Below are 14408 nucleotides of genomic sequence, written 5' to 3' on the forward strand. Positions count from 1 at the left end.
TCCCAAAGTGTCTCTACCCTTCGTACCCTCTTCCATAGGGCCTCTTCTCTACATTTAGCTATGGAGGGTCTGTTGTGCCGATCCCGTGGTCGTTCTCTGGGTTATTTACACTGATGTGGGTGTTACCTAGTGGTATCCATGGACGGAGGGGTCCTCCTACCCCACCATCCTCCCTGGAAGTCAGTTTCACCTGAAGCTCCTGGTAACACATAGTGAAGTATGCTAGAGAGTAGAGTCCATAAAGTGGTCTAATCCTGTGTTATGATTGTTGCTGCTGTTTGGGTTTGAGATTGGTTTGGGCTGTTGTGGTGTTACGTAAGGCAAGGTTCACTTACCGAGTGCTTGTTCTGTGCCAGGCACTGTTCAGATGCTGGGGTCACAAAGATGGAAGAGAGGTATCCCACCCTTAAATTGCTTATCGCCTGCATGCACAGTAAGGACAGACGATTGCAGTACGTTTGACAAAGACTGTTTTAAGCCTTAGAGGGTTTTGTGGTAATAAGATCGCTGTATCTCCTTTGCCTTTCATCTTGCCTTAATGCCTCATTCACCATGTTCCTGCAGTAAGAAGGATACAGCGATCCGCCGACGAGAGCTCTTAGAGGCCATCTCTCCCGCGTTGTTAAGCTACCTGCAAGGACACGCCCAAGAACTGGTGCTGGATAAGTCCGCGTGTGTGTTGGTGTCCGACATTCTGGGAGCCGCCACTGGGGACGTTCAGCCTGCCATGAATGCCATCGCCAGCTTAGCAGCGGCAGAGCTCCACCCAGGTGGCAAGGACGGAGAGGTAACGTGCTCTTGCAAGACAGGTGGAAAGCGGCAGTGTTGCAAAAACCCCCATCACTGAGAATGTTGCTGTAAAGGAATTCGAATGCTAATTGTCTCACCTCACCCCATCCTGACAGCACATCTGATTGTTGAGAATTCAAAATCCAGTGCCATTACAACACTTGCACAAAATGTTCCCATGACTTCATACTACCTACAAAAGAGGAGAAACAGAATCTTCTTAATGTGGCTCTCTGTTGTCCACGATGGGCCCCAGACTGCCTTTCTAGCATATTCTATGCTCTTAATTCTATTTTGAATTTGCTTTGGGTTTTGGCACTTCTCTGCATTTGCACATGTTGCTTCCCTCAGCCTAGATGCTACCCGTGTCTCCATTTTGCTGTGCTGTCCATGCAGAAGGCCTCACTCATCCTGCAAGGACCCCAGAATCCTTCTCATGGAAGTCTTCCCCAATTCCCTCTCATTAAAAAGTGCTCTTTCTGATAGCGCCGGCCTATGTTATCTGGCCCGTGAATGATTCTGCCTTGCATCTGAAGGTCGTCGGTTCACGTGCCGGATTTGTGCAAGGCAGTGCTCAGCACTGTCCCCGCCCCCAGAGCTTACCGTTCTGTTGAGCACAATATTTAAGTGAACAGGTACACAGATAATTACCTAAGTTAGGATTGAGATAAGCGCTGTGAGGGAAACCTGTGGGTTCTGTGGGACTGTATGAGAACGAAGCCAGCCTGTCCCCAGGAAGGCTTCCCTGAGGCAGTGAAAGCTCTGCCGAGACCAGAAATCGTAGGCAGAGCGAAGAGTGTGTGCAGCAGTCCGCAGGAGGAAAGCGGCTTGGTGTGGTTGGGAACAGAAGGCTCCAGGGCTCGGGATAGGAGATCAGTTGGCAGAAGGAAGAGAGGAGGGCAGAAGGCCAACCGCGCAGGGCCTTTGTCCTGCACTAGGTCGTAAGCCTGATGACCAGACGTGTGTGCGGAGCCTGCTGTGTGCTGATGTGGCCCATGGGCCTTCGAGAAGCCCTGGACCTGCCCTCATAGAGCAGAGCAGATTATCAAGCTGGGAAGATGTACCCATGATGAGTTTTCTCCATAGAAGATAGGGCGTTGTCTCCATTCTCCATAAGGAGAGATCCTTGGTGTGGGAGACCGGTTCATATTTAAACATCATTCAGCACCAGCTTTCTGTGTTTCTCTGCTGTAATGTTTGGTCCCATAGGTTTATTTGTGCACCTGAATGGTGGCTGGCATGATCTGGACACGGGCACTGGGCTGGTGCTGTTCAGTGGGGAGCTCCGGAAGCTGGCCTGAGTGCTTCTCAGTGGGTGCCTTAATAACCATCCCTCTGAGTGTCAGTCTGGGGATTGGATTAGATCCGGGTATGCGTGGTCATTCTCGGCAAAGACCTCCTCAGCACTGTGGAAGTTCCCACGTGGCCACATTCTCACCTGTGCGTGGTCGAAGACGGATGGTAGGCCAGGGCGTGGCTGAAAACAGCTCTCTATGTCTTCCTTCCAGCTTCACGTCGCAGAGCATCCCGCAGGACATCTAGTTCTGAAGTGGTTAATAGAACAAGATGAGAAGATGAAGGAAAGTGGAAGAGAAGGTAGACTGTAAAACATGAACTTTTCTTTCATCATCTGTGGAATTTCCTAATCCCTGGCAGCCCTGAACATGAAGCCCACCATTTATGTTCAGATGAAATTTGTTGAGTGTTTAGAAATTGTGTCTAGGACAAGAAATGATTTAGTACTTACAGATAATGCTTTAGTAAGTGCTGGAAGTTTATGTCCTGGAGTCCTTTAATTTCCTTTCTCTTTCCCACCCTCCCTCACTGCCTCTCCTCCCTTGCGACTTCAGACTTCTGACCTGGTACAGCCAGGGCCCTAAAATGCCATTCTGTTCCTTGGCAGGGGTGAGAGCTGGGGTAGGAAGACATTTGTGAGTGTCACTACCCCAGTTGAAAAGCAGGATATCTATCTCTAGTGTGGAGGAAGGCATAAGCGAAAGAAAATTGTCCTCATCAGAATCTTGAACTGTTGCCTATTTGGCATTGAAATACATGTGACCACAGAGCAAGCCAGTCCTTGGCCTTTGTGGTTTTTCACACCCCTCACAGCTGCTCTGTAGAAACTCAGCTCTCAAGAGGAGGAGACAGCATCTTTGAATTGAATTGAAAAGTTGCATACCATTCCTTTCTTGGCCCTGTCTTTGACCAGACCTTCTGTTGCTAAATTTGAGCTCCATCCAGCATTTTAGCCGCTAAGGACATCTCCCCGCACTGAGTTCAAACAGTTTGGGCTTTCTGTCATTGTGTCTAAGAAAAGTGACAGATCATGAATTTATGTCTTGAGGCAAGTTGCAGTTCTAATGGCTAGTGAGGCAATCAATATGGCAGTCGAGCTGTCGCTTCTCACTCTGCCTTTAAGAATAAACACTTGGGGCTGGTTTTCATTGCAAACTTTTTGTGAAGGAGAAAGCTTCCTGTAACAAATGTTGAAGAAAAAATAACGTATTAAGTCATCTTTCATTATTAAGAAGTTGGTGCACAGTTGAGCTGAGTTCGTGTCAGAAAAGTTGTCTGGCTTGCTTTTAAAAATCCAAAGAATTTTCTAGTGATATTTTTCCTTAATTAATTACACTGACAGCCCTAAAACACGCCTTAGGGACCTCACGTGTGTATCAGATTCGTGTAGCACTGAACCAGTGTGGCTAGAGCTGTCTTGGTTATCTGTTGTTGTGTAACAAACCACCTCAAAGCTTGGTGGTTCTCGAACAACATCAGATCAGGGTTTGGTGAAGTCTGGTTTTGCTTACAGTCCTCTGGGGCTGCTCTCTTTGGGGTCAGAGTATCCACTTAGACGACGGCTGGCAATGGCTCAGTCCAACAGCCTCAGTCCCCAGCCCATGGTTGGGTTTTAAGAGAAGAAAGCAGGTGCTTGGTGCTTTTATGATTTAACCTCAGAAGTTATTGAACAAAGCTCTTCCACACTCTCTTGGTTAGGTCAGTCACAAAGGCCCACCAGCATTCAAAAGAAGGCATTGATTCCACCTCCAGCTGGGGGTGGGGATGTGCAGCATTCTAGAAATACTCTTGTGCTCACCTTTGGAAAACACTGTCTGCCTCACTAGCTGATTATAGTCCTTCCTTAGCGTGCGCCGTAGAGCTGTGTAGCCAGAGGCCCCTTGGCTGTTAAAGGGTCCTCACAGTTGGGTATCTTTGGGTGGATTATACACGCTACCCACCGAAGATACTTGCTTTCAAGATAGGTTGCCCACACTTCCATCTACACCAAATCCTAGTTTTCAGAGTTATTCCGCTGTCCAAGAATTAGTCATACTTAGATGGCACTGTGAATTGAAGATTATATACCAAGAACTTGGGAATCTGATAATAACACACACAATAATAACAAAAGATGAATAATATTTTTGATGGGTGAATGTCTAGCTCTGTGGAGAGAAATTACCAGGTGGCTGCCGAACAGTCACCTGACCACTAGTGTTCTTCATGGCACCTTCCAAAGTGAGCATTTCCCATGAGGGAGACCTTGATTCCATCCAGGCATGAGGTGCCGCTGTCAAACACTGACTTCCTGAAGACCTTTCATGTCAGGGTTAAATCGTTAAAGAGTACGAAGCGATGCAAACCCGAGCAAGTGAGCATTTTATAAGAACTCATTGTTTGTCTTGAGTAATTACTGCTAAACATAGTTTAAGACTTGGACCACAGTTGAAAGAAATAGCTATATTAAAAAGACATTAAATAAATCGGAGCTGGAACTTTTAGTGTGAAAGGGAGGTTGAGTGAAAACTCTCTTTATTCACTTTTTTGTTAAAACATCTTTGCAGATTTTAAGGGCAGTTGGGACGGAGATGGGGAGTTTAAATCTTGTATAATGTTCACGGAGTTTCAGTATATTTTTCAGGTTGTTTTGCAAAAACACTTGTCGAGCATGTTGGTATGAAGAACCTGAAGTCCTGGGCTAGCGTCAACCGTGGTGCCATTATTCTTTCCAGGTACGTGTGCTGCGTGCCTTTCTGCGCACGGCCCTCCTCCTGAGTGCCTGGTCACGCAGAGGACGCTTCCTTCACCTTCTTTCTTGCTTCCGATCTCTGTTCCTGATCGTTCAGTATTCCTCGTAGTCACTCAGGGTCTAGACAAGTGTACCAAATAGTAGAAGCCGAGTGTAACTCTTCCAGTCAGTCCTTACTCGTCCGCCATCTTCCAGATCCAAGGATTGTGAAGTTGTGACATTCATAAGGTCTCATTTGGTGTTTCACCCCATTTATGGTTTCAACCAAAATGGAGTTGTATTCTTTCTCTCGCCCTCTCAGGAAAGCCCTTTACGTGTGATTAATTTGTAGAGATCCCTTTCACTGCCTCCTTCTTCCCCCAGATTATGGAGCGCTCCAACACCCAGTTATAAATTTTGTAATTCATAGGACTTGCCAAGTGCATGTGTTCTGGAGCTTTATTTTTGCCATTATTAATTGTGTATCTCAAAAAAAGATCTATAGCGACTAGTTCACCTATTGCATTTAGCATTTGTTTGGCTTAAAATACATATTATGTAAAATAATAAGCCATTAGTTCAGCTAATATCACAACTCCTATCCTGGTCCTAATTCCTCTAAGCCTGTTGCAGCTCATTTCCACCATCCTGAGAACAGATGCAGAAGAGACCACATCACTTTTTTTTTCTCTTTAAAATTTTGTTTTATAATTTTTTTTTTATTTTTTATTTTTTTTCCTTTTGATCTCCTGTATCCCTATCCACACCTTCCTCCCGGACCCTCTCCCACACACACACATACTTCTGCCTCTGGCAGCTACTGATCTGTTCTCTGTATTTACGACCTTGGTCGGTTTGGGATTTTTTTTGGTTTTTTGTTTTTTTCATTAGATTCCATGTGTAAGAGGGGCACCTGGATGACTCAGTTGGTTTAGTGCCTGCCTTCAGCTCAGATTCTGATCCTGGAGTGCTGGGATGGAGTCCCATGTCAGGCTTGCTGCTCAGGGGGGTTCTGCTTGTCCCTTTCCCTCTGCCCCTCCCCCCACTCATGTGCTCTGTCTCTCTCCAATAAATAAATAATATTTTTTTTAAAAATTCCACATATAAGAGAGATCATACAGTATTTATATCATTTGATGGTCTCACCACATTTATGGTTTTGACCAAAATTTTAATTGTGTTCTTTTTAATGGATTAGCTTTTGTCCCTCTGAAAACTGTGACAAAGTTCCTTTTTAAATCATGACTGACTTTACATGCAATTTTCTTTCGTGATTTTCAAGTACTCTTAAAAGGATTCTGAAGGCATTTGCTAGTGAAGTCTGCAAGGTAATTGTTTATTTCTAATTAAAATGGTAGAAAACTGATGATTTGTGAATCAAGGCGTGCGCTCCACTTGTTTATTATTCTCCAGACGGAGTTACGTCGAGTTTATAACTCACAGGTCCTTGAGAAGTCAGTTTCCGTGCGTTCTGTTCCTGGATGTGAAACCCTTCTATTAGCAACATCCATTTAAAATAGATTTGTTTGTTGTTGGGAAGCAATCACTGTCGATTTTTTTTTTCCCTGCTGTGTTACTGAGGTTTGGAAAAAGAGACACCAATCTTAAATTTGAATTTCCCACAGTGTTTCACGGGCAACACCCCATGCAATTTAATCTACATTGTTTGGAAATGTTACAAGTCTTCAGTCAGTGTATGATTTGACTTGGAGCACATAGGCTCAGACACACTCCTTACGGGCGTTCATTTCTTTGGGCAGATCAGGATCGCCAGATATGTGGGTGGTGCAGGTCATTTTGTTCATTTCTCATTGAAATTCGCTAATTTTCCGGGTGATGTTGAATAGCCAGAATCCTTTCGCTGAAAAGTGGACTTATTTAATGTGAGGTTTTTTTGTCTGGTTTTTTACCAGGCAGTTAGAATGTTAACACATACTACTGACATATCCTTTCATGAACACTCAATTAACTACAGATTTCAGCCATGCCATGCAATTAATTTGTAGAGCTTGCTCATCGGTCATAGCTCCATTTGGGCGGATCTCAACCATCAGAAGGACACTGCAGGTTTCTGGTGGAACACGACTCAGAGGTGGGACACTGGTGCATCGGTGTTTGAGGTTCAAATGACCTAATACTTGATTAATACAATAGTCAGTGCTGGGCGGTTGTAGAGTACTGTCATGTGTGCTTGACTTGTTTGGTGAAAGTCTCTGCTGCTTTATATTTTATTTCAAATTCGTGCAGTGTTTTTCTCCCGTAAATCTTTTTTACAATACGTGAAAAGGCATCCTGGGTAAAAAAAGAGTTTCAGCCTTGTATGCAGCCTGAAAAATGACTCAGGGAAGCAGAATTCTCCAGCATTTAGAGGTCATCATGGGCTCTGGACTCGCTGCCTGTGTTCCAGTCCCAGCTCACTGTGTAGTCTTGGGCAAATTATTCAGCTTCTGTGAAACTTCGTTTTCTTGGTTGTGAAGCTGGCTTTGGGGTAATCACAAGTCATCGCGCAGGCCACGCTAGATGGTGGGTTCTAGCGCGCTTAGCATTACGTCCAGCACGTGTGTTCAACAAATACTAACCTTTATTACTGCTGTGGATTATGTGACTGTGCTTCGCCGGTATAGAAAATAAAAACTACCTTCTTACAGGGACTTGTAACAACTCTCTCGGCTTTGCAGCTGGCTGGCCATACTTGTTGCTTGTCTCGCACAAAACAGCGGGCTGCTGCCTGGTGCTGCTAACGCGCCCTCCGCTCTGTGCACGTGATGGACGTTCTTAGGACCAGGGACTCTGGGAAATGCCATGTGATTTGTTTTTCGGATGTGTTTCAGAGGGCAGCCTCAAGGGGGAATCCAGGAGATCCAGCCCCAGTGTTCTGCAGTCAGGCCCCTGTGTCCCAGCCCCCGTTTAAAGAGAAAGGGGCCTTCCTCTTACAAGCCTCCAGGACTCCATTCACTTGCGGGGATAGAGCTTTCTAGCAAGGTTTCAGAAAGCAGAGCCGACTTGTCTGTTTTAATGGCTCAAGTTTATTGAGTGCTTACTAAGGGTCAGGCTCTGTCTAGGTGCTTTAGGTACGAGACCATTTGAGCCTCAAAAACTCTCTCTGCGGTAGAGTAAGGTGGATTGTGTTGTTGTTCCCGTTTATAGGTCAGGAAACAGTCTTAGGGAATTTAAAGAGCGTGCTCCTGCTTGTGCAGTTACTGAGTGGCAGAGGCAGCTCTCAGATCTGGGCCATTAGGCTCCAAGGGAAAGCTGCTCACCCCTTCCCATGTGTCAGCTACAGAGCTGAGGTGTCCGGCGGGGGGCCGGCTCTTCCCCGCTTCCCTGGCGGGCCCTCCTCCTCTCCTCTGTGCACCCCTGCGCTCGTGCTCATTCGGTCGCTCAGCACTTCCCGGCCACGTGCTGTGCGCGTGTGCTGCCGTGAAATCAAGAAGTAAAGGTTTCTGTTCTTGAGTTCATCGGGGTGGGGGAGGGGAGATAGAACACATGCAGGAAGTCTTTCTGAGACAGGGTGTTAGTCCTGAGATAATGCAGCGCATGTCGGACCAATTCTGTACGGAGCGGACTTGCTCCTGCGCTGGAGTGACTCTCAGCAAGATCAGAAAACGTTTCAGAACATAGGCTCCCAGCCCCCATCTTTCAGCGGGGGAGTTCAGAAGATGTGCTTACCATTACAAGACTTGTCTCACAAATCAGTGAGTTGTTTATACCTTGCGTGGCGATCGTAATTGCAGATGATAAGGGGTTTTTATGAAACATGATTTTTTTGTTTGTTAATCTTTGTCTCCTCTCTTCAGCCTCCTCCAGAGTTCCGATCAAGGCGTTGCACACGAAGTCAAGGCTGGGCTGAAAGGCCTCATTCCCACACTGGAGAAAAACAAAAGCACCAGCAAAGGAGTAGAAATGCTACTTGAAAAACTGGCTGCATAGTGGACACAGTTAAGAACAAGAGAGAATCATTTTTCCTGGCTTCTTTTCCCAGTGTGGAAAAGAAGGGCTCGGGTCCACCTTCTTCGGAATCTGGGTGCTCTGTATATGTTTCTTTTTTGTATAAGAGTCTATTTATAAAACAGTTTCTAAAAATGGTCATTTTTTTTTAACCCCAGCCAAGTCCTCTATCATACTGAGTAGTGAGCAAATCAGATGTGAGGCGGTAACGTAAGAGGTTTAACCATCCTAGATGGTGGGACCCATCAAATACATACCAAGTAGAAAGCATGAGTTGATTCAGAAGAGAAGACATCTTCAGAAGCAGTAGTCTGAGAAGGCTTCATGGAGGAGGTGGGACTTGAGGACCTTGAAGGAAGGGAGGGTATAGCAAAAAGGAGCCCAGGGTAGTAGTCTGTGGTGGGAGCAGCGAGGTGACACTGAATAGTTTTGCTTGGGGGAAATTCCAGTAGCCTTGGGGCCTTAATGGCTACAGGGAGAGAGGATGCCCTGCAGCCAGAGCCGCCCCCTTCCCAGCTGCCTTAGGGATTGGGTTCCAGGTTAGATTTAGTCTGAAAGAAAGGCACTCAAGTAAGGTGAGTGCTAGGGGGGAATGTGCTACAGAAATGAGGGCACCACAGTGGTGTTAAGGTCAAGGTCACTGGGGGAATCTCCCTATTTTTGAAGCTAGGCCTTCCAAGTAGATAACTCCCTGTGGTAAGACTTTCTCCCTCTAGACTTTTCCTGAAATAGTTGAAGCCTTTACAGCGTTTGCGTTAGAAGAAAGGAGATGCAAATTTGTTAACAGTGCAGAAGTTTAAATTTAAGCATGAGTAGGATGTTTGAATTTTAAAACTGCTTGGTGGTTAACAACCCAGTGTGAAAGGGTCTGTAGACTCCTTGGGGCTCCTGTAGCCGCCGCCCCCCCCCCCCCCCCCCCCCCGCCTGCTTGAATACCAAGCCTTGGGGCTGTCTCTAAGTGGCCTGCAGGACAGGACACCCCCTTGGGTCTGGCACTGCATTCCAGGAGAGCTGCTTTGCCTTACCTGACGTGACGAGGGGGCCCATGACTACCCCCCCATACAAGATGCATTCCACCCTCCCCACTGTCCTGCCGGGAACATTGAACCTGCCCAGGGAACAAAAGCTGATACCTGGAACTGGCCTTTGGCAGGATCCTGCCACCTGGTCTCAGGGTGGAGGTGGGATGGGGCGAGGAGGTGCATGCGGGAAAGGCCACATCAGAGCTTGCTTTTGTTTGACGAATACATTGTGTGTTTTCCATATAAAGGGCACATTCAGAAAGTGGAGAAAAAGCCCTACTATTTATTCCATCTAGGAGACTGAACAAAGTACCATACATGATTTTAAAATTAGAGCACAACCGAAGGATCAGCCCTTCTTTTGCCCATTCCTCTGCACCCCTGCTTTGCCCTGCCCAGAAGTAATGTCTTCCGGTTCTTTTCAGCTCTGCTTAGTTTTTAAATGCAGATTTGGGTTTTTGTTGTGGGTTTTGTTTGTTTAATCTATTAGTTGTTGGCATTTTCTTTTGACTTTCCTTTATAGGAAAATAGAGATTAAGACTTTTCACCACGGTGGTGGGGGAGGGGACATCTGGGTGGCTCGGTTGGTTGAGCAGCTGCCATCCTCTCAGGTCATGATCCCAGGGTCCTGGGAGCCCCATATTGGGCTCCCTGCTCAGCAAGGAGTCTGCTTCTCCCTCTCCCTCTGCCCCTTGCCCTTCTTCTGCTCTCTTGTCTCTCTCAGATAAATAAATAAATATCTTTAAGTCAGTGGTGGATCTTACGGAGCCTGGCCAGTGAACTTTGGAAGTGGTGTTCCTGGAAAAGGTTTCTTAGACCATAACCCCTGAGGAAGAGTCCCTCTCCTGCCAGGCAACGTCGGATGTGCAGACTGGGCGCTTAGAGCTGCTGGGCTGTCTTGCAGCTGTGGTAGAAGACAGTGTGCTGCTGACGGCTGAGCCCAAGGTGGGAAGTCGAGCAGCGGGGTACATCAACGCCTGGAGCTGCCCTGCTACTGGGCGTCATGTGAGACAGGCAGCCCGTTTATCGGGCCGTTTTGAGTCGGATCTTCAGAAACTGGCCGCCGAAAGTGTGCTGACCTGACCATCTCTGAATCTTAATTTCCACGCTAACGCACTGAGTCGGCTGGCGTTCCTGTTTTTCCCTTAGACACCCCTCCCGGAGCCAGCTGGCTTTCGGGATGTCCGGAGGAACTGTTGTACGACCACCGCCATCATCCTGGGCCTTCCCTCCATTTCTCCCATGGAAAGCCCGTTTCCAGGATTTCTTTTTCTTACTTAACACCCTCTTGAATGAGGCACATCTCTAATAACTTCCTGTGAAAGAATGCAGGGGAGATAAAATTTGAAAGTCCGCATGCCTTCATTCACCCCCTTTCACACCTGGGTACCTAGTTCAGCTGGATATAGAATTCTGGTTTAAAATTAATTTTGCCTCAGAATTTTAAGGACATTGGGCAATATTTTCTTTGATGTGAAGTTGCTGTGGAAGCTGAATGCCATCCTTATTCGGTTTTTTTTATATGTGGCCTTTGAGGGGGGATGGGCTTCTGGGGAAGGTTGCACTTTTTTTGAATCCCCAGCTGCCTTATCTTGCAGGAAATTGTGCGTGGGTATATGACGTGTGTCTGTTTTCCATGCTTCATGCTGGGCACTTGGAAACGTAGAAAACTCTAGCTCTTCCATTCTGGGACTTGAATTTGCATTGTTCCTCTGACTTTTTTTTTTTCTTTTCTGATTTCTGTCTTCTTTGGAACTCCTGTTAACTGCGATTTTGAGTGCTTGGTTTGATCCTCTGATTTTTACTTCTTTGGCTTTTTGTTGTTTTGGCCAGAAATGCGTGACATATTTCCTCTCCTTCCTCTGCCAGCCAGCCCTTCCACTGAAGTGTCCTTGTTTTGCGCCTTGGATGAACTCTCTCTCATGTCTCGGGATGTTGTGTTTGATGTTTATTTTACTTCATTTTGTTTTACTTTGCTTTGTCTCCTTTCTGTTATCTGCACTTCTATTTGTCTTGGTTTCTTTCCTGTGTTTGAGGCTTTGCTAGAGAGATCTTTGGCTCTCCATTTAAGACACTGGAAACTGATGAGAAAGGGGCAGTTGTTTCCTCCTCTCCTGGGGAGGGTCCGCTGCACAGGTGCGGAAGCCCCTGTTTCACAGAAGTCCTCCGGATGTCACGATCTGTAGGCCTTTCGTCTGGGGCCCTTCAGTGCCCCGGAGAGAAGTCCACCTGGCAGCCAGTACTCTAGCTGCTCGGCACTCAGTGTGCAGATTTGAATTCACCCTCCCACTCACAGTAAGGACAGCGCCTCTCCCTCATGCTCTCCTGTTCCTGGGCCCCGAACCTGGAGGAACTGAGCCAATGCAAGTCCAGAGAATACACTGTTGGCCTTCTGCCAAGATACGGAGTGGCAGTAAACCAGTTTGGGGCAGTCTCCCTGTTTTCCATCCCAGGCCTCTCCCCAGCACCTAGACCCTCAGACTGCTGGCATTTTGTATCTATCACGGTGACAATTGGCTTGCTCCCCGACATGCACTTGGCATTCACCTCGCCCTGCCCTGTCCCCTCCTCCACTGCTTTCTGTTCTCCCAGATTATTTGTTAGTGCTCACTCACCGATAGCTTTTCTCCTCTTTACTCTGTTCTTCTAAGTTTGGACCATATTTATTCTTAGCAGAAATCTACAAATGGTTTTAACCAAACTGAAAGCAACCGGGCTGGCTGGAGGGTTTATTTTTTGTGGAAAGAGCTTGATTTGAGAATGTCTTTAATTTCCAAATACAGCTTTTTGCAGTTTTCAGATTGCACCAACCCCATGCTTTTCCCCAGGATCAGACCTTGCCTGCAGGGAGGAACCTTGTTTTCCTTTTAAGCCTGGGGCTCTGTGCCGTCGCCTGGTGGAATAAGGACCCCCCCCTGCAGGAAGTGGCTTCCCGCGTGCTCTCTCCGTCAGAGGATTGGCTCTTACATGAGATGGCACTCATGTTACTATTTTCAAAGAAGTTTTGAAAAGACTACATCTTAATTATAGCAGGTTAATCACTCGAGTCTTGGAAAGGTGAGGGTAGGCGTGTATTTTTAGAATAAGAGAGCACAAGTTCTCAAAAACAGCAGTGAATACTGAGCCACTAACCATAAACATTCCATACCAAAACCAATGAACTGAACAAATACAAAAATCTTCTTGAGCTCCTTTCTCACTTCTGGTCTTGCTTAACCTAAGGAAACAAGTTTATAATAATTTGCACCTGGTACAGGCTGAATTCTCCTTTGAGTTTGTGTTGAAATTCTAACCCCCCCCCCCCCCCCGCCAGTGCCTCAGAATGTGCTGTATTTGGAGACAGAACCTTTGAAGAGGTAAGTCAAGTAGAATGAAGTCATAGGGTGAACCCTATCCAGTATGACTGGTGTCCTTAGAAAGAGATGAGGACACAACCCACAAAGACCACACGAAGACAGAGAGGACGGTGTCCACCAGCCAAGGAGGGAAGCCTCCGGATGGAACCCCCCTTGCTGACCCCTTGATCTTGGACCTCTGGCCTCCAGTACCGGGAGGAGATGAGGTTCTGGTGTTGAAGGCACCCCGTCTGTGGTATCTGCTGTGGCCGCCCTAGCCAACGAATCCGTCTTTTCTCACCTCAATATGAAACCGCCACCACCGAAGTGACCCAAATTCCCTAACCTTTTCCCTGGTGAATTCGTAAAGCTTTTAATTGCACATTCTTACCCAGGAGAGAGAGCTTGCCATCAGGATCCCACGACTCCCATGACTTTTGTGAACCGGAGCAGAAGTGTGCAAGCAGACGCTGGTGCTGTGCACGTGTTCGCACCCAGACAGGGCCTCGCCGGATACGCTGCCATGTCCACTCCCCTCCCTACAAAGGAATAGTGTGTAGAATCTTGTATCGAAATGTTTTACCCAATCTTTTTTTTTTTTTTTAAGATTTTATTTATTTATTTGACAGAGATAGGGACAGCCAGTGAGAGAGGGAACACAAGCAGGGGGAGTGGGAGAGGAAGAAGCAGGCTCACAGCGGAGGAGCCTGACGTGGGGCTCGATCCCATAACGCCGGGATCACGCCCTGAGCCGCAGGCAGACGCTTAACCGCTGTGCCACCCAGGCGCCCCTTACCCAATCTTTAAACATGGATTCATGCCCACTGCTGAATCTAAGTGGACAAAGCTGCAAAAATGGGGTAATGAGAAAGTTTGGTCCGTGCTCTCTCGTTCTGAGGGTAATTATGTCTTGAGGGAAAATAATTAGCGCTTAGTTGTGCCCGCGGGTTGATGACCACTTGAATGGGAGGTGATAGGAATCTGGTAAGGTTATGAGAATCATCTGACTGTGTGCTCTTGATGACTATAATTAGGCATAATGAATAATTCAGATATTTTAAATGACTTCCAGATGCTTGAAAACAGACTTGACTTTTAGATAGAAATCCTCCTGCATTTGGAACGCATATTTTTATTGATACACCTACCAGAAAGACGTGACTCGTGACGTTCAACAGTGTGCAGTGGTGGAAAGACAGACCAGGCTTCTTAGAGACAGGTATGTGACAGCAAGAAAGCCACGTGGGGGAAAAAGACAAGTCGAGTTTTATTTTTCTTGCCAAATCAACAACTCTGCTCCGTCTTTAT

General features: G+C 46.8%; 1 protein-coding gene across 4 annotated transcripts in view; it reads left to right on the forward strand.

The window, feature by feature from the left end:
* The window catches only part of PUM3 (pumilio RNA binding family member 3), a 46901-nt gene extending 38023 nt beyond the window's left edge, over positions 1-8878 (forward strand). Inside the window, exons 15-19 of one of the 4 annotated variants that reach the window (XM_057305666.1) lie at positions 565-787; positions 2298-2385; positions 4697-4799; positions 6802-6887; positions 8593-8878. In XM_057305666.1, coding sequence (XP_057161649.1) covers positions 565-787; positions 2298-2385; positions 4697-4799; positions 6802-6887; positions 8593-8645 — 553 coding nt within the window. In that variant the 3' untranslated portion in view covers positions 8646-8878. The remainder of the gene's footprint in view (positions 1-564; positions 788-2297; positions 2386-4696; positions 4800-6801; positions 6888-8592) is intronic. The other 3 variants (XM_044391209.3, XM_057305667.1, XM_048218296.2) reach the window with 3 other exon arrangements.
* Positions 8879-14408: the final 5530 nt, after the last annotated feature.

This window comes from Ursus arctos, unplaced genomic scaffold (genome assembly GCF_023065955.2).
Source record: "Ursus arctos isolate Adak ecotype North America unplaced genomic scaffold, UrsArc2.0 scaffold_33, whole genome shotgun sequence".
Taxonomy (NCBI): Eukaryota; Metazoa; Chordata; class Mammalia; order Carnivora; family Ursidae; genus Ursus; species Ursus arctos.